This window comes from Vulpes vulpes, chromosome 6 (genome assembly GCF_048418805.1).
Source record: "Vulpes vulpes isolate BD-2025 chromosome 6, VulVul3, whole genome shotgun sequence".
Classification (NCBI taxonomy): domain Eukaryota; kingdom Metazoa; phylum Chordata; class Mammalia; order Carnivora; family Canidae; genus Vulpes; species Vulpes vulpes.
This window is the reverse complement of record NC_132785.1, coordinates 126,063,528-126,082,379: the sequence shown is the minus strand read 5'-3', so window position 1 is coordinate 126,082,379 and position 18,852 is coordinate 126,063,528. Positions and strand designations below refer to the sequence as shown.

The 18,852-nt window shown below is 52.8% G+C and overlaps 1 protein-coding gene across 3 annotated transcripts in view; it reads right to left on the bottom strand.

The window, feature by feature from the left end:
• Positions 1-17,379, bottom strand: part of HHIPL1 (HHIP like 1) — a 46,764-nt gene extending 29,385 nt beyond the window's left edge. The window contains exons 1-4 of one of the 3 annotated variants that reach the window (XM_072762287.1): positions 11,963-17,379; positions 9,938-10,052; positions 7,890-9,236; positions 2,886-2,977 (exon numbers count right to left, since the gene is read on the bottom strand). In XM_072762287.1, the coding sequence (XP_072618388.1) occupies positions 2,886-2,977; positions 7,890-8,094 (297 nt within the window). In that variant the 5' untranslated portion in view covers positions 8,095-9,236; positions 9,938-10,052; positions 11,963-17,379. Of the gene's footprint in view, positions 1-2,885; positions 2,978-3,434; positions 3,532-7,889; positions 9,237-9,937; positions 10,053-11,962 lie in introns of those variants that run through there. The other 2 variants (XM_026012559.2, XM_072762284.1) reach the window with 2 other exon arrangements.
• Between the last annotated feature and the right edge of the window lie 1,473 nt (positions 17,380-18,852).

Here is an 18,852-nt window from a genome sequence, read left to right as displayed (position 1 = left end):
ACAGAATTTGGAGTCATCGGACAGAGAATTTAAAATAAGTATGATTCATACATTATGGCTCTAATGGAAAAAGTTGACAGCATGTAGGAACAGATGGGCAATGTAAGCACAGAGATGAAAACTTTAGGAAAACAATTTAAAAGAAATGGTCGGAATCAAAAACACTGTAACAGAAATGAAGAACGCCTTTGATGAGCTCATCAGGAGGCTGGACACTGCCAAGGGAAGAATCAGTGTGCTTGAAGATATGTCAGTAGGGACTTCCCAAACTCACATACAAAGAGGGGGAAAAAATGTTAAAAAGACAAACAGAACAGCCAAGATCTGTGGGACAATTTCAAAAGGTGCGACACATGCGTGATTGGAAAACCAGAAGGTGAAGAAAGAGACAATGCAGCAGAAGAAAAATTTGAAGTAACAAGGGCTGAAATTTTTCTAAAGTTCATGCCTAATACCAAAACAACTGATCTGGGGAGCTAAGAAAATAGAAGGCAGGATGAACACTGAACAAATCGATACCTGGTGGCAAATTGAACTCCAATAAAAGAATAAAAATAAAATAAAATAAAATAAAATAAAATAAAATTAAATTAAATTAAAAAAATAAAATAAAAAAAGAAAAGAAAAAACAAACAAAAATCTACACCTGGACATATCATATTCAGAACCAATGACAACAAGAAAAGCTTGAAAGAAGCCAGAGGGGAAAAACACCTTCCCTACAGAGGAACATAGAACCACAGCACAAGGCTCGGGCAAGCAAGACGAGCGTAGAGCGGAGGCTTACGGAAGCTACAGGAAAAAACCATCCACCTAGAATTCTATACTCAGCAAGACCATCCTTCAATGTGAAGGAAAAATACCTTCTTAGAAAAAACAAAAACTGAGGGAATTCATCACCAGCAGACCTGCCCTACAAAAAAATGTTAAGAGAAGTTCTTCGTGGAGAAGGAAGATGACAAAGGTCAGAAACTCAGTGTATCAGATGATGATAGCATGTGGATGGGTGAACGCGTGAAGCAGTGCGGTAAGGTGAGAGGAAGGGGGAGTACTCTGTTACGAGGTACTTGGACCTCATGGGGAACAGAGTAGTATCAATTGAAGGTGGATTTACATTAGTTAAAAATGTATCTTTCCAGGGTGCCCAAGTGGGTGTCTGCCTTCGGCTTGGGTCATGGTCTCAGGGTCCCAGGATGGAACCCCTTCTCGGGCTCCCTGCTCAGTGGTGAGTCTGCTTCTCCCTCTTCCTCTCCCTCTGTGATCTCTCTGGCTTTTGCATTCTTTCAAATCAGTAAGTAAAATCTTTTTTAAAAAATGTATATTTCGGGATCCCTGGGTGGCGCAGCGGTTTAGCACCTGCCTTTGACCCAGGGCCCGATTCTGGAGACCCGGGATCAAATCCCACGTCGGGCTCCAGGTGCATGGAGCCTGCTTCTCCCTCTGCCTGTGTCTCTGCCTCTCTCTCTCTTTCTGTGTGACTATCATAAAAAAAAAAAAGAAGGTATTTTAAAAAAAATGTATATTTCCTCTGTACTATCTGCTCGAATTTTTCTGTAAATCTAAAATTGTTCTAAAATAAAATCATAAATAAAATATATGTTGCATACATTAGGGCAACCACTAAAGTCATTTTTTTAAAGATTTTATTTATTTATTCATAGAGACAGAGAGAGAGAGAGAGAGAGAGAGAGAGAGGCAGAGACACTGGCTGAGGGAGAAGCAGGCTCTACGCAGGGAGCCTGATGTGGGACTCACTCCCAAGTCCCCAGGATCATGACCCCGGCTGAAGGCGGTGCTAAACTACTGGGCCACCGGGGCTGTCCCACTAAAATCATTTTATTTTTTTATTTTTATTTTTTAAAATATTTAATTTATTTATTATTAAGAGACAGAGAGACAGAGACAGAGACAGAGATACAGGCAGAGGGAGAGGGAGAGCAGGCTCCCTGCATGGAGCCCGACGCGGGACTCAATCCCGGGTCTCCAGGATCAGGCCCTGGGCTGAAGGCAGGCGCCAAACCGCTGAGCCACCCAGGCTGCCCCTAAAGTCATTTTAAAAAGAAGTGTGACTTATATTCTTCGAAAGGAAGTAAAATGAAATCATGCTAATAGCTGCTCAATTAAAATCAGAGAAGGCAGAGAAAAGGGGGGAAACCAAGAACAGGTGTAATCAATAGAAAGCAGTTCGGAATGGAAGATACCAAGTTTTAAGATAGTGACCACTTTAAATGTGAATGATGGAAATAAACGAAAAAAAATCATTTGTCAGAGTGGATAAAAAACAAGGCCCAGCTATAGGTTATGTACAAGAAACCCAATGTAAATGCAGAAACTCAGATTGCAAATAAAGGGGACGCCTGAGTGGCTCAGTGGTTTAGCGACTGCCTTCAGCCCAGGGCGTGATCCTGGAGTCCCTGGATCGAGTCCCACGTTGGGCTCCCGGCATGGAGCCTGCTTCTCCCTCTGCCCGTGTCTCTGCCTCTGTGTGTGTCTCTCATGAATAAATAAATAAAATCTTAAAAAAAAAAAAAGATTGTAAATAAAGGGGTGGAAAAAGATACTACACACTATCATTAATCCAAAGAAACCTGGGGATGCCTGGGTGGCTCAGTGGTTTGATGCCTGCCTTCAGCCCAGGGCATGATCCCAGAGTCCCAGGATCGAGTTCCACATCGGGCTCCCCTGCATGGAGCCTGCTTCTCCCTCTGCCTATGTCTCTGCCTCTCTCTCTCTGTCTCTCAAGAACGAATAAATAAAATCTTAAATAATAATAAATAAATAAAATCTTAAAAAAAAATCCAAAGAAACCCAAGTAGCTATGTTAGTTTTACACACAGCAAGCATCAATAATAGAAGTTTCATTCGCTAGTCCCTAATAGACTCACCTCTGAGGGCAGGGGTCCAGGCTGTTGAACCCCCGGGGTACAGCGTCTGACACATGCTGGGCATTCTACTGTTTGCATGAACTGGTCAGCACCTAAATGGACAGAGAGAAGAGTGAAGGAGTGAGTGAGTAAGTGAAGGAAGGAAGGAAGGCTCAGACTTTGCTGCTCCCATGAGGCTTGAGCTCTTGCCACAGCCTCGGGTCAGAGAGGCTGGACAATTCCACCAGATGCTTTCTGGAGTCCAGGATGTTTGTGGGGACACAGGGAGAGAACACTGCCTGGGAGCAGGGACAAAGCTGGTCCCTTGAGCCTGTGTGATGTCAAGCCCCCTCTCCCACCATGGAAACAGCCACAGCAGCCAGCCCTGTGGCTGAGAAAACCTCTGGATTTTCTTCCCCAGACATAGGCTTTGTGCTGTCAACAGGTGATCAGGCCTCCTTGTTGCCCGTCCAGGCCCAGCCTGCAGGAGGGGGACATTCAGCCCTGCCGTGGACTCCCCCGTCCCTCCATGAGGACTGGCCCCCCTGCCCTCAGCCTCAGTTCCCCTACCTCTTGAGTGGGGGTGGGGACGAAGTGAGACCAGGCCACTGTGAGTCATTCTGAGTCCCAGGAGCATTGCCCACATTTCCGGAGCCCAGCGGACACTGTCTGCTGCCCAGAGCAGGACATACAGGCCAGCAGAACACCCACGTCTGCCCAGACTGAGTCAGTGCGGGCAGCCAGGCCATTGGCTCCTGGAGACCAGACATCCACTAATGACATGGTCATCGGTTCCTTCTCCAGAATGACGGGAAGGCCATGGGCAGCCTGTTTCCCCAATGGGCTAGCTGTCCTCCCCGTCTCAAGCCAAGGTGTTGGCCAGTCCTTTCTCCCAGGTCCCAGACCTCCCGCGGCCGTCAGCTGCAGCAGAAGAATGTGCTAGGAGTGGTCTCGTGAGGACTGTCATTGCCACCCTGGCAGCTGGACTATCCTGTGCGATGTAGATGATGGCTGGACAAGGCCTGGGGCCAGCTGAGGCCTCAGACCAGAGCCCGAGGGCTTTTGCAGACATTTCACACCTACAGGAAACTATAGAGAGGAAAGAACACCCCAGAACACTGGACTTTGCCCATGTGAATATTTGACCACGTGTGCTCCAGAGGCCTTCAATCATTTTAAGGCAAGAGAAACTGTGAGCCACAGGCGAGAGGCCATGTGGATTAGTAACCCAGAGCCCTGGGCTTGAGCCCTGGCTCGGCGACTTGCTAACTGCGACCTCGGATAGGCCACTTAACCTCTCTGTGCCTCGGTTTACTCATCTCTTAAATGGGGGATGATGGGTGAGGCTTTCAGAAGAGAGCCTGGCATGGAGTATGTGCTCAGTAAGTGGGAGCGATGACAGACCCTGTGCCCTGTGCCCTCACACCAGCCTCATGGCCTGTCCCTACGCCCACGAGGTCTTTCCCTTTCTCCTGAAGGTCGGGACCTCAGGTACCGCTAAGGACGAAGAAGGTCACCTGCCACGTTCTTAAATTCTGTATAAATGATCTCTTGCTATACTTTTCCTTCTGTGACTTGCTTCTTTCCTGTCAACCCAGTGTTTGGGATCTGTCCACACTAACCAGGGCATTCTAACTGCCGTCTAGAATGCCACTGCGCGCACAGTGCCACCTTCTGCAGATGTCATAAATCACCAAAAGGCAGCTCAGACTGTCCCTGAAGACTGACCTGCCTGCCAAGCCTCTGGGCTCTCAAAACATCTATTTTTTAAATTTATTTTTTATTTATTATTTTTTAAGATAGATTTATTTATTTATTTATTTATTTATTTATTTATTTATTTATGATAGACAGAGAGAGAGAGAGAGAGAGGCAGAGACACAGGTAGAGGGAGAAGCAGGCTCCATGCAGGGGAGCCCGATGCGGGACCGGATCCCAGACTCCGGGATCACGCCCTGGGCCAAAGGCAGGCGCCAAACCACTGAGCCACCCAGGGATCCCCTCAAAACATCTATTTTTAATTTTAAACTTGGGAAAAGAAAAGAAAAAATAAAAGCAGAAGACAGAGCTGGTGTTTCCTGCAGACTGCTCTTGAGCCAGGGGATTTGCCGGTGCCACCTCCTGCCAGCCTCGTGCCAGCATGATTGTGTGCAGGACTGCGCTGTCCGGCACACGTCTCAGCCCTCACACCTCAGTCCTCCAGAAAGTGGCCTGGACACCAGGCAGCCCTGAGCTTAAATCTGTACTGCCTTTACCTTGACCTTGGAGGAATCCCACCCTGAACCTCAGTTTCCACATTTGTGCCACAACCAGATGGCCCAGCTGTTCTGGGCAATTCGGATTTCAAATGTTGTCTTTTGACACTTCCCCTGCCCTGTTCTGCAGACCATGGGTTCTGGGTGTTCTTATCAGGGGCTGGGGCTGCAGAGGGTGCCACAGTCAGGTGAGTTTGGAAACACCACATTCCAAGCCCCTCTTAGAGATTCGAGCTGTACCGCTGCATGCTAATGGCTCTGAAAAGTCCTGCAGTCTAAGTCTGGTTCTTTTATTCATTCAAGTAAGACATCTGCTTCCCAGCACACCTATTAGCACCATTCCCAGCCATTGACTGAATACACATCTAAGTCAGAACCCTCATAGTTGTTTCCTCGTCTGTAAAAATGAATGGCACCCTCGCCTGGCAGGGGCCGAGAAGAGGCAGGTGGAAGATGCCATGGGAGGGGCCCCAGAGGGGGCTGAGTGGTACTGCCTGCCCCTGGCATCTTTTTTTTTAAGATTTTATTTATTTATTTGAGAGAGGGGCACCTGGAGCCCTGCATCTGGCTCCCTGCTCAATGGAGAGTCTGCTTCTCCCTCTGTCCCTCCACTGTGCTCATGCTCGCTCTCTCTCTCTCTCTCTAAAATAAATAAAATCTGGGGATCCCTGGGTGGCTCAGTGGTTTGATGCCTGCCTTTGGTCCAGGGCGTAATCCTGGAGTCCCTAGATCGAGTCCCACATCGGGCTCCCTGTATGGAGCCTGCTTCTCCCTCCCTCCTCCTCTCTGCCTCTTTCTCTCATTCTGTGTCTCTCATGAGTAAATAAATTAAAATATTAAAAAAAATAAATAAAATCTTAAAATAAGTAAAATAAAAATTATATATTTGAGAGAAAGAGAACATGAGTTGGGGGGAGGACAGAAGGAGGGGGAGAAGCAGACTCCCCGCTGAGCAGGGATCCTGACATGGGGCTTGACCCCAGGATCCTGAGATCATGATCTGAGCGAAAGGCAGCTGCTTAGCCGCTTAGCCGACCGAGCCATCCAGGTGCCCCTGCCCCCCGCATCTTGAGAGCAGAGGCACCTACCCTCCACCCCAGACAGAGGCTTACCTTCCCTCCCCCTCAGAAGCCCCAGGACCTAACTGCACACCCTGCCCCTGCTACCCCAATGGGGCTGGGGCTGGGAGATTTTTCTGGAGCCCACTGTGAAAGCTCCTCCCTCCTGGGAAGCCTAGTGTAGCCTCCCCATCCTTATCATTAGGTCCTGGGAGGAATAAACACCAGCTTTGCTCCCGTCCTGCCAGGGTCCCCTATGTGGGAGCTGCACCCTTGGCCTATCTTCATGCCCAGTGCTCTTCTCACATGCCATTGAGCATGGGCTGCTCAATCTGTCCTGGGCACGCAGGGGAGGGGGAGTCCCAACCAAAAAATATCAGAGCACTTGTTTCAGAACCAAAGTTCCAGGGAAAATCCATGGATGTCAGAGCTAGAAAACAGGCTATCATTTTAAACTGCTGTTATAAAAGATTTATTTATTTATTTGAGAGAGAGAGAGAGAGAGAGAGAGAGAGCATGGGGGAAGAGCAGAGGCAGTTTCAAGCAGACTGAACGCAGAGCCCGCGGGGCTCGATCTCAGGACCATGAGATCATGACCTGAGCCGAAACCAAGAGCAGGATGCTTAACTGACTGCGCCACCCAGGCGCCCCTGGGCTATTATTTTAAAGATGGGAAAGCAGGGTGTCTGGGTGGCTCCAGGTCCTGGGATGGAGGCCTGTGTCGGGCTCCCTGCTCAGTGGGGAGTCTACTTCTCCCTCTGCCCCTCCCCCCACCCATGCTCACCCTCCCTCTCTCTCTCTCTTAAATAAAGAAATAAAATCTTTTAATAAGCAGGCAGGAGGGCAGCTCGGATGGCTCAGCGGTTTAGCACCGCCTTCAGCCCAGGGCCTGATCCTGGAGATCTGGGATCGAGTCCCATGTCCGGCTTCCTGCATGGAGCCTGCTTCTCCCTCTGCCTGTGTCTCTGCCTCTTTCTCTCTCTGTGTCTCTCATGAATAAATAAATAAAATCTTAAAAAATAAAAATAAAAAGCAGGCAGGATAGAGGAGCAGCCCAGGTGGCTTAGTGATTTAACGCAGCCTTCAGCCCAGGGCCTGATCCTGGAGACCCAGGATCGAGTCCCATGTCAGGCTCCCTGCATGGAGCCTGCTTCTCCCTCTGCCTCTCTCTCTCTCTGTCTCTCATGAATAAATAAATAAAAACTCTTAAAAAAAAAAAAAAAAAAGCAAGCAGGATAGAAAGAGGAAAGCTAGAGTGGCCTGTTCTCCTCCTCTGCCTTCTCTGTCTCCCACCAGGACAGGAGCCACTAAGAGAAAGGCAGGGCCCTGAGTCCGTGGAGACAGTACCCCTCCCCCGATGACCCTGGATTCAGTAAGCAGGGCAGGAACACCTATTTTATGACACTTCTGAGGGTCTCACAAAATCATCACTCCTCTGCCCAGAAACCTTCCCCAGTGGCCCATGGAGCTCCCCAAATGCGGTTGGCACCCGCATCCTGGCTTCAGAGAGCCCCTGGTTGGACTCAGATCTGGCTCCCTCCCAACGCTAAAGGTCTCAAGCCACGGGGGGTAGGGGGGACTCCTTCCCTGCACCTGCTGGCACAGCGCTTCACCCCATCACCTCCCTGGCCCCTCTCGTGTCCCATGGCACACGTCACAGCCATTTCCTGTGATGCTCACAGCAACCCTGTAGAGTGAGTGCGATTATTAACCTCGCTTTACAGATGAGGAAACTGAGCTCAGGGCTGTTGAGCCTGGATGACCAGTCAGGTGCATCAGGTCAGAACATCTCAATGCAAGAGCTCGAGCTCCCCATAGCCACCGCATTTCTGTAGAGCCAGCAGGGAGTGAGGCGAGGAGATGTGACACCATGAAATGATAGGACAGGGGCTTTGGGCCACAAGGCTTCCTCTCCATTGTTACAAACAGCTGCCCACCCAGTGTGTGCAGGGCGAGTCCTGCTTTGGCGGTGGGCCTGCACCCACTGGCCCCAGAGTCCGGCCTCTTCCTAAAAATTCCAGAAACTGGGCTCTGAGGTTATTAAGGGCTGAAACCATGGCCCCTGGTGGGGTATAGAGTGGGAACAAACCGGAGGGTGCTCAGCTAATACCAGGCATCTTATAGATACCCAAAAGTCATCCAAGAAGAGGGAGTTTTGACCAGGAAGATAAGTTTCAGCCCACAGAGAGAGGGTCTTTCCAGACTGGGAGTTGGCCAAGTAAGGGGTAAGCAGCCCATCACTGGAGGCATGCAAGTAGTTGCTGAGCAGCTTCCTGTCCATGCTGCTGGACCTGGGGGAAGAGTCAGTCACTTCCAAGTTTCTTCCTGTCATTCAATATCCACAAATGTTTACGTCTTTCATGAATTTTTAAGTATAGGCAATACTTCTATATAGTTCAAAAATCAAAAAGCACAAAACTAAACCCAGTGAAAATGGTTTGTTCCCACTCTATACCCCAGCCCCCCAGCTCTCCTTCCAGAAGCCCCTGGCCATGCCAGGTACTTGCATGGTCCTCCAGAGTTTATGCATGCACCAGCGTGCTCGATCATTATTTGAAAAATAAATACGCCTTCATGTCATTGTTCATGCTCTGCCTCTGGCTTCTTTCCCCAACAGTGGATTTTCAGCAGCAGCCTGATGATACAGGACAGGCCCCTCCAGGCGTTCACATCTATAAATCGGGGTAACGCCCACCTCACAGGGCTGTTGGAAGATGATGTTTCCCTGGAGGCACCCAGCAAAGTGCTTGGCACAAGGTCTGGGGCCCTGAGAAAAGTCCTATGTCTGTGGATGCCCAGGAGAGAGCGCGCCTTGGCCTGTGTGGCCGCAGCAACTGCTTGGGCCACCAGGGGGCTCCTCGGAGCTGCCCGGTCCCGCCGGTGGCCACCCCGCCTCCAGAGGTGACCAGGACAACAGGAGAGGGAGGCACCGGGGCTGGGACTTGGCGTCTTAAATTTCCAGAAGCATTGCCTTGTCCTCCTCCCCTATCCTCTGGCCATCTTCCTCATGCAGGAATATGGGGACACCAAGCTGAGGTCCCTGGTGACCCCACTCATTTCTGAAAAGAAAAGGAGAAAAGTTTTCAAGCAGTCGTTTTTGTTGTTGCTTTCATTCAGAGGAGACAAAGAGGCAGAGGTTGTCTTACACACGCAGCCAGAGCCACTGCCCTGCCCTGTCCCATCCCCTCTGCGACACCTGGACGCCAGGCCCCAGCCGTGGCAACACTCCCTGGGGGACCTCATCACCTCGGCTCTGTGCATTTGCCTGCTTCCGAAGGCTCCCTGTAAGTCTACCTCTCCTGCATGTGCTTGGCCTGGTGCCTCTGTCCGGGGCACCCCTGTCCTTCCCAGGCCCAGGTCCGCAGAGCCGTCCCTCTGGGGCGCCTGCAGGCCAGGCACCAGGTTGTTAGGCTCTGCCACAGGCACCAGATGCCCCCCCTCTTAGGCTGCAGACTCAGCCTCCAAGCCCAGGGCTGAGGTAGCTGGGCAGGCCGGGTCCCAGAGGCCAGGATTGGATCGTGAGCTCTTTGCATCTCTTTCCCTTACTCCCAGCTGGACAGACCAGAACAAGATCAAGCTGGAACCCTGACTGGAGCCGGGAAGCCAGGAACCTGTTTCTCGGGCTCCCCTATGGCCTCCGGGGATTGCAAAAGCATAGGCCTGGATCCCCGGGCCTGCAAGCCCACTGGCTTCACCTAGAAGCAACACTTGCTGGGGCCCCAGGACTGACCCAGCCACATCAAAAACACAGTTAACACACCTGGAGCCAGCCATTCCAGAGTCAGGCTCAGCCGTGAAGTCGACTTACGACCACGTCTCGGGGAGTCCCCTTTTCCTCCAGGAGCAGGCCGGGTGGCTCCTTCGGCTGTACCCACCTGGACGGGCCAAGATGGGGACACTTACTGGGCCCCGCCCAGGTGGGGCAGGCACAGTTCTAGCTCACTCGGTCCTCCAGTGGCCTTGGGGGGTGCACAGTCGTGCAGGTGGCGAGAGGGAACAAAGGGCATCACTTGTCCAGGGTAACACTGGGGGCGAGCAGAAGCCCCAGGATCTGAGCCAGGCTGACCAGGCCCTGGTCCGTGCTCTCAACCAGCAGGGTGCATGGCCTTGCGGCACAGGGAGGGGCTGTGCTTTATAAGAACAGCGTTTGCTGGGCAGCCCGGGTGGCTCAGTGGTTTAGCGTGGCCTTCAGCCCGGGGAGTGATCCTGGAGTCCTGGGATCGAGTCCCACATCGGGCTCCCCACATGGAGCCTGCTTCTCCCTCTGCCTGTGTCTCTGCCTCTCTCTCTCTCTCTCTGTGTCTCTCAAGAATAAATAAATAAAATCTTAAAACACACACACACACACAAAAAACAGCGTTTGCCTCTGCTTGAATTTTCAGCCGGCCCACTCCAGAATCTCCCCTGGGTCCATCACCAGATGCACCCCGGGGCAGATGGGTAGGAGTGGCTGCCCAGGTCCAGGATCTACCTGATGGAGGGTGGAGAGAACCCCATGCCGGGGCCTCTGATCTTCAGCATCGTCCTGGGACAGGATGCTGCCAAATTCCAGGCACGGGTTACTTACTCAGCCCCGATGATGCAGTCACCCAGATTTGCCTGCCTGGGGCACTGCCCTCGATAATGATACTAATTATGACTACTATTAACATTCTATTGTGATGATGGCAGTAACCACGGAGGCAGTTTGGCGTCGTGGTCGGGAGACCAGACTCTGTGTCAGGCAGGCCTGGCACACCTTTGGCTGCAGGATCATAGGCTAGTGATTGGACCTCCCTGTGCCTCAGTTTCTTCCTCTGCAAAGTGGGATGAAGTTGCCAAGAGGCGTCAGTTTCTGCGGGCTTCCCCGGGGGTCCTGGCCAGCCTGTCGAGGACAGGGCCTGAGCTGCTGACACAGCAAGGAAGGCCCTCTCACCACCGCCTTTGCTTTTATTATTCAAATAATTTTTTTAATAGATTTCATTTATTTGACAGAGAGAGAGAGAGAGAGAGAGAGAGAGGGAACAGAGGGAGCAGCAGGCAGAGGGAGAGGGAGAAGCAGGCTCCCTGTGGAGCAGAGAGCCCGATGTGGGACTCGATCCTGGGATCAAGCCAAAGGCAGAGGCTTCACCGACTGAGCCACCCAGCACGCCTACCACTTTTGCTTTTAGAGTGAGCCCACCAGCATCCCACAGAAACTGCAACTTCAGTGTTCCCACAGTCTCCTCGCCTGCCTGTCATCACCTGATGAGCCATTTCAGGCCCTGAGATGACAGCCCTCGTGCTGATGGCTTCCACACTTCGTCCTCAAGGCCCCGTGCAACTCATACTAGTTCAGGACTAGTGATTTCTCCAGATTCCTCTCCTTCAAGAAGATGGGAAGTGGATGGGTTGCCCATGTTAGAGATAGGGTGACTGAGGCACGCAGGAGGCCAGTGCCTTGCTTCTGGCCATAGGGACAAAAGGTTAGGGTTCAAGTAAGGATTCCGAGCTTGGCCTCCTCTACGTAGCTCCCGATTTAGGCTCCCAGAGAAAGAGAATGGGACACAGAGAGTGCTTGCCCATGTGATCACGGGTGGCTATAAAGGGGCAGGTAGCTTCCAGGCGCCACCTATCCCACGAACAAGCTCCCATCACCACCTGCTTTCTCTCCACAGATCCCAGGATGGGGACACAGGGGACAAGGAGCTGGCTCCCATTCCTGCTGCTGCCTGAGTCAGAGAAGGGGCAGGGGTATCCCTGGGTCGGGAGCTGGGGCGCTACATTCCTTAACCCCATGTGAGTTGATAAGAACATGCAGACTGACCTTTACTGGGCCCTGGCCCAGACACGGTGTCGCCAACTCTGCACACCTCCTTCTGTCTCAACAACAGCCCTGGGGCGCAGTGTAGGTGCTCTGGCTACGCCATCCACAGGTGGGGGGAACTCCAGGAGGTGAGGGCTTGCCCGGGCACACAGCTGGTGGGAGGCAGCACTGCACAGGGACCCAGGGCTGGGCGCTCCCAGAGCCCTTGCACTGTCTCGGCTCAGAATGCAGGGAGCTGCATGCCAAGAAGGCGGAGGAGTGGCTGGAGGTCATGAGGTGGTGAGCCTCAACTCCGTCTCTGGCAAGCACTTGGCAGCATCCTGGCCCTTCTCAGTCCCGTTCTCCCACCTGCAAGGGTGGGTAACCCCTCCCCTGCCTTCACCAGGTTGCCCTGTGGACTCAACCACAATGATGTGGGGAGCCCATTCCTCTTTTGTTTTTTTAAAGATTTTTTTTTTAAAGATTTATTTATTTATGAGAGAGAGAGAGAGAGAGAGGCAGAGACACAGGAGGAGGGAGAAGCAGGCTCCATGCCAGGAGCCTGACGTGGGACTCGATCCCAGGACTCCAGGATCGCGCCCTGGGCCAAAGGCAGGTGCTAAACCGCTGAGCCACCCAGGGATCCCCCCATTCCTCTTTTGACTCTTTAGTAAAGATGGACAGTAAATAGTCAAAAGTCAACAGTAAAGCAAACTGTTCCCTCTCCCAGACAAAATATTTACATTTTAATAAAAGTGCCTGTCTTAAGAAGGGGCATGAGTGCTGGTGGAATTTGGGGCGGCGTGTCTGTCTGGCTAGCCGGCGCTGGGCAAAGCTCTCCTCGCTCCTCAAGTCACAAGATTGGCAGCCCCAGGGAGCCACACCAGGGTCCTCTGCCCTCCTCCCCCAATCAAGTGTGACCATCTCCTCTCAAAAGTACCACTTCCCCCAAATCACCCCAATTCTCCTGTGCTGAGCTCATTTCACAATTTTGAGCTAATGGAGAAGGATTTCTCTTCACTCATATGTTAAGGAATTGTGGTTCTCAGAGTCAGGCTTCAGGGGAACAGGCACTCAAAGAAACGCAGTAAGGTGTTCCAACACCCTGACACCCCTCTGAAGTCAGACGCACACACACATCATTAAAATGATAAAATCCAGGGCACTTGGGTGGCTCAGTGGTTGAGCATCTTTTGGCTCGGGTCATGATCCTGGGGTTCTGGGTCCTGGGATCGAGTTCAGCATCGGGCTCCCGCACGGGGAGCCTGCTTCTCCCTCTGCCTGTGCCTCTGCCTCTCTCCCTCTCTGTGTCTTTCATGAATAAGTAAATAAAATCTTTAAAAAAATAAAAAATAAAATGATAAAAGCCAGCACTGGTGGGTGTGTAGGAAACAGCACGCTCCCAAAGAAGGATCTCTTCCTTGGATCTTTTCCCCCAACGCTGTGGCCTATGGAACAGAGGAGCCCCTTTTCAGGCTTAGCCACGGTTCTCCCCGGGGAGGAGTGAAGCCCTCGCAGCCCCCTGTCGGAATCACCGCGCCCTCCGGGCGGGTCCCAGAGGACACAGGTCTCAGGCAGGACGCGTCTCGCTGCCTCCTCCTCCAATCCCAGCTGCTCCCTGCTGTTCATTCACCAGTGAACACCAAGGTTGTGTGCTGAGCACTTCATACCCCTGCTCTGTGGTCCTTCCCATGACCCTTCACATGGCAAGGATCCTCGTGTGACCAGTGAAGAAACTGAGGGTCATTTACCCAAGCCAGGCTGGTCCCGATCCCAGGTCCTTTGAAGAGCACAATGCTGTCCCTAGAGGAGCCTGGCCCTGGGTGAAGATCTTGGGGAGACCCCGGGACCCCAGGCTGCAGAGAGGGGGCAGGGGGTGTGGGTGGGGCCACGGAGAAGAGCTTCACAAACCTTTGTCCTGGTGTGGGAGTCAGCCAGGTGAGGAAGAGGGACAGGATGTCCAGGACCAAGTGAGCACTGTGGGCGAAGGCAGGGAGGTGTGACACATAATCGGGTGTCTGAGGACTAAGCTCTTCATGCTGTCCTTTTGGCAGAGCGGAGAATGTGGGCTGGAGATCGGGACAGCTAGGGGGAGGTCAGCTCTCTGGACAGAACCACCCAGGGGTGAGACTTTGGAAACCAGTGCCAGCTGAGGCGAGACAGTCGTGAACGGTGGGCCACAGGTCTCTGCCTTCAGCCCTGCCTGCTTCAATCAAGCATCCGGACGGGCTTGTGGGAGGCTTGCTTGGCGGATGTGCCAGGCCACACCTCATGAAAACATGGCATTTCCAGGAGCCTCTGCAGGTGGAACAAGGGACTGAGACCGACAGAATGGAGGTGAATAGGGAAAACCAGAATAACCTGCATTTGGGAGCAAAAGGTCAATTGCACAGGTTGACGGGTTATTGGCCAAGTTTCTTCCCATCCCCAGTTGTCTTTAAAAAGTGCATCTCCTGAGACTGAGATGTTTCCGGGCCCTGGGCACAGAAGGTCCTCTATGAGCATTCTGCGCTCAATGGCAGGTCATGCTGTGCACCGGTGGGCATCCTGGCCTTGGGCGAGTCCTTCAGAGGAGGTGGCCAGCACCCTGGCACCAGGACGGGCCCAGCGCCACGGTGCCGGTGAGGCTCCCCTGCTCTTCACAATGGCAGGGGCTGGCCCAGCCCACATAGAAGCCCCCGGTCCACCCCAGGAAGGTAATCTAGCTGCCCTGAGACCGGACAGGGCCACGGCCAGGGGAGCAGCAGCTTGCGGGTGGGGCGGCGGGGAGGGCAGCCGCTGTGGCCTGTGATTCAGTATGAACCATGGCTGGGCGGACTGCTCAAGGAGAGACGCGGGAAGCAAGGAGGCCTGGCACACAGCAGGCGCTCAATAAATAGTTGATGATTCATGAAGCCTCCTATCTTTAGATCTCCAGGCCCTTTTAGCTTCTGCGCCTGTTTGCTCAGCTGTAAAGTGGGCATAAGTATTCCCCAAATGGTGGCATAGGGTGGGGGCACTCAGCCCCGCCAGCAAGTGACTCCGTCTATACCTCTGAGACATGTCCACACTGCCTTAGCTGTTTTACTACCAGGGACGGAGAGCTCACCACCTTGAGTCTGAAACACAGCAGACACTGGTCCTGTCCTCAGAGCATTCAGTCTCAGGGGGAAGCACACGGGGGCCAGGCTCCATGGGACTCCTTGGACGCCAGCAGCCTGACCTCACAGAGCTGACTCCCTGGTCCTGTTGGAGGGTGTTCCCAGTACAAGGGCCAGTCTTCCATAGATGGGCCCTGGAGGAGGGACCCCCACCCCAGGCCCAGCCCAGAGGCTTGGCTCACTGGTTTTCTGCAGGGAAGGGTGACCGTCGGTGCTCAGGCAATGGCCCAGAGCCTGCAAGTGCCGGAACCCCCGCCCTCCTGCGGGGACCTGGAAGGCCCGTGCCCCCCAGTGTGACTGTGCCACAGCTCACCTCACCTCACCTTCACTTGGCGCTCTCTCAGGAGAGAGGGGACTCTGGGGACCCCTCTCCCCAGTGGTGACCATCTGAAGGTGTGTTTCAGAACAGCAGTCAGGGGCTGCCTTGGGAAGGAGCTGGAGCCCTGCCCCCAAACGGAGGCTGCGCTAGCCTGGAAGGGGAGGTGATGGAGGCCAGGTCCCTGCAGGGGCCTCTTCAACCCTCTGCCAGGATGGGACAGGGCGCCTCCTCCTCTGGGAACAGCAGGCTATTCCTGTCAGGCAGGTCAGAGGGGCCAGGGGCCAGAAGCCCTTTGTTGTCGGAAAGCACTAAACATGATCTGCCCCCCACCCTAGTTTCCAGACCTCCTTTCCGGCCTTTCCCAAAACTGCTGAGACAGACTCACTTCCCCAGGGAGTGAGGCACCCTTTCCTCCCTCCCTGTGACCTCCACAGGGAGGACCCATCCGGCCCGAGGAGCAGCCTGGGCGGGCCCCACGCAGATGGCACTGAGTCACCTGGGCCCTCGTGGCTCTGACACCCGTGAGCACGCTCAGGGCGGTTATTAGCTCGTACAGGAAAGGGTCAGATGGATCATTTTCATCTGCAAATGCCAGGTGGGACTCGCAGGCTGCCCCTTCTCCAAACCAATGAAAGGCCGGATCCTCATCCCGGGGCCAGGCTAGGTTAGCTTTGGGGATTAGGAGTGGGAAAACAGCCATGCTTCCACTCAGGAATCCCACTTCTGGGAACTTATCCCAAGGAAACAATCCAACAGGAAAACCACGCTGTGCACAAACATGTCCCGCACTGGAGTTATTTATAATGGTACAGCCCCGGAAATAACCCCCGTGTCCAGCAGTGGGGGAGCACCAAGCACCTCTGCTAGTTAAATATCGCACGGTTAGGAGATGGGGCGAACGGGGTGGGGACGGGGGTGGGGTGAGGTGGGAAGCCTGCAGGTCCTGGGTCAGTCCCCCTGTGATTCCTGAAGCCCCTACCCCTACCCCGGCACCCCTTAAAGAGACTAATTCCAGGATTTACCCAGAGGTGGTGGATCAGAATCTCCAGAAAAGGAATCTCACACCAGGTAGGCGTGACAACCCCTGCTCCCGGGTAAGATCGCTATCAGTGAGGCCTTCGTTTTCACCTTGTTAAGTCTTGGATGTTGCATCTGCAAAATGTGCCGAGCTCCACGGCCTGCCCCTGGGGTGGTGACAGGGTTAGTGATGGCCCCAGTGGGGCCGGGCTCTGGGAGCTGCCGCCACCACTTACACAGGCTGTGTCTCCCACTCTCCTCCCTTTCCTGGGACCACACCTCCCCCTCTCCCTGTCCTATGACCGCCAAGGAATTTACACCTGCACCCGCCTCCCAGGCCACAGAGGCTGGTTTGAGGACATCCAGTGCCCCCGAGCTGTGGGAATGTTTCTGTAGGGTCTCCAGCACGTTCCCCCTGGCTGAGAGGCCCTGGACCAGGAGGGCCGACTCCGTCTCTGAAATTCCTTGTGTGCTGCCTCTCCCTGGCTCTTGGGTAGGTTCTCCACCTGCCTTCACAGGAGGGTGCCCCTGCCATGGGAGAGACCCACCATGGACCCCCATATACATGCCTGAACCTCAGCTTCTGTTGATCAGATGGGCATGATGACTCCTGCCTGCCTAGCAGGCTTGCCAGGAGGACAGGAGGAGAGAACGGGCCAGAGAGTGCTTTGTGAGCTGGGCAGGCCCGGGGTCACCTGGGGCTGGGCTGGGGCGCTCCGGCAGGCAGGTGAGGCCCTGTGGCCTGGGGGCTGCTGAGGAGGGTCAGTTCTGGGGGCTTCAATCAGGGAGCACTCCTGCCGCTTGCTCCCCCTCTCTTGTTTCACATGCCACTGCCCCACAGTATGTTTTTATGATTATTTAGGTAAATTATGTTTATACTGTAAATAAAATAATACATGCACTTAGGTTAAAAAATAAATTGAATAACACCAAAATGTTCAGAAGGAAATGAAATGTCTCCCTAGCCTTTCCTCTCTCTCTCTCTCTTTTTTAAATTTCCTTTAAAAAAGGGGGGGGGGGATTTATTTGAGAGAGAGAGAGTGAGCAGGGACAGGGGTGGAGGGAGAGGGAGAGAGAGAATTCTAAGAAAGCTCCACCCCCAGCACAGAGCCTGACCCGGCATGGGGTGTGGGTTGGAGACTCAATCCCACAACCCTGAGATCAGACCTGAGCTGTAACCAAGAGTCCAACACTCAACTGGCACCCGGGTGCCCCCCGCATCTTCTTTCTTTCTCCCGGGAACAACAATTTCCACGTGCACTTGTTCCTTCTGGGTTTGGCCTCCACATTTCTCAATAAGATGCTTCCGTGGCTGCTTCTTGATTTTTCAATTCTAGACACTTCTGACGTCTTCTGGTCAGGACACATGAGGCTTAGCTCTCTTCAGCCTCATCCTCCTCCCCTCCCTCGCATCCCCTGGAGTGCTCTATCCACTTCTTCCTTAACCGCGGTCAAGGGTTTTATTGGGATTATGTAAATGTTACTCTGGGAAAGTCACCAAGTGGTCAATGACAGTTTCTTTTCTTTTCTTTTTTAAGATTGTATTTGGGAGAGAGTGAGAGAGAAAGAGAAAGAAAGAGGGAAAGAACACAAGCAGGGGGAGTGGCAGGCAGAGAGGGAGAAGCAGACTCCCCACCGAGCAAGGAGCCCAGAGTTGTGATGCTGGGCTTGATCCCAGGACCTGTGGATCATGACCCAAGCCAAAGGCAGCCGCTCAACCGATTGAACCACCCAGACGCCCGACAGTTCCTTTTCTTATGGTTTTGTTGGTTTGTGCCCTAGAGTTAATGCATTAAAAAAAAAAACAAACTTGCAAGATATTTAAATGTGTCTTCTTAATTTTTCTAGCCTATCCACCCTGCTCCTAGAGACAGTGGTGTCAAACGCTTAGGCATGTGGCTATCTTATCTAGACTTCGCCAGGGGCTCTTCCAGGCAGAGTGCTCCTTTCTCTGCTCTGGGACCTCTGAGAGTGGGGGGCCGGCCTTGGGCAGGATCCTCCTTCCTGGAGAAGCTAAGATAGTTTCCAGGGTCTGTTCTCAGGGCCTAGGAGGGCACGTGCTCCAAAAGCTTCCTGGAAAGGGCACAGCAGTTAAAATTTTTTTTTTTTTTTTTGCGACCTTGCATTTCTGAAAAACTTTATATTCCAGTCTCATACTTGGCTGATTCTCTCCATGGGCATAAAATCCAGGCAGGAAATCCTTTTCCCTCAGACTTTTAAGGCAACTGATTGCTCTGGGGCTTTCTAGTTTTCAGGGTTTCTAATGAGAAGTCCAATGCCGGGCTCTTTAAATATTTTATTAATTTAAAAACATATGCACAGAGTTTCAAAAATCAAATAAAATCATAAGGCTTTAAAGGAAAAAAGCCCCAAATAACCTAGTCCCCTGCCTCATGTTTCCACCCCTGATTTGTGCTTTCCAGAGCCAGCTAGGT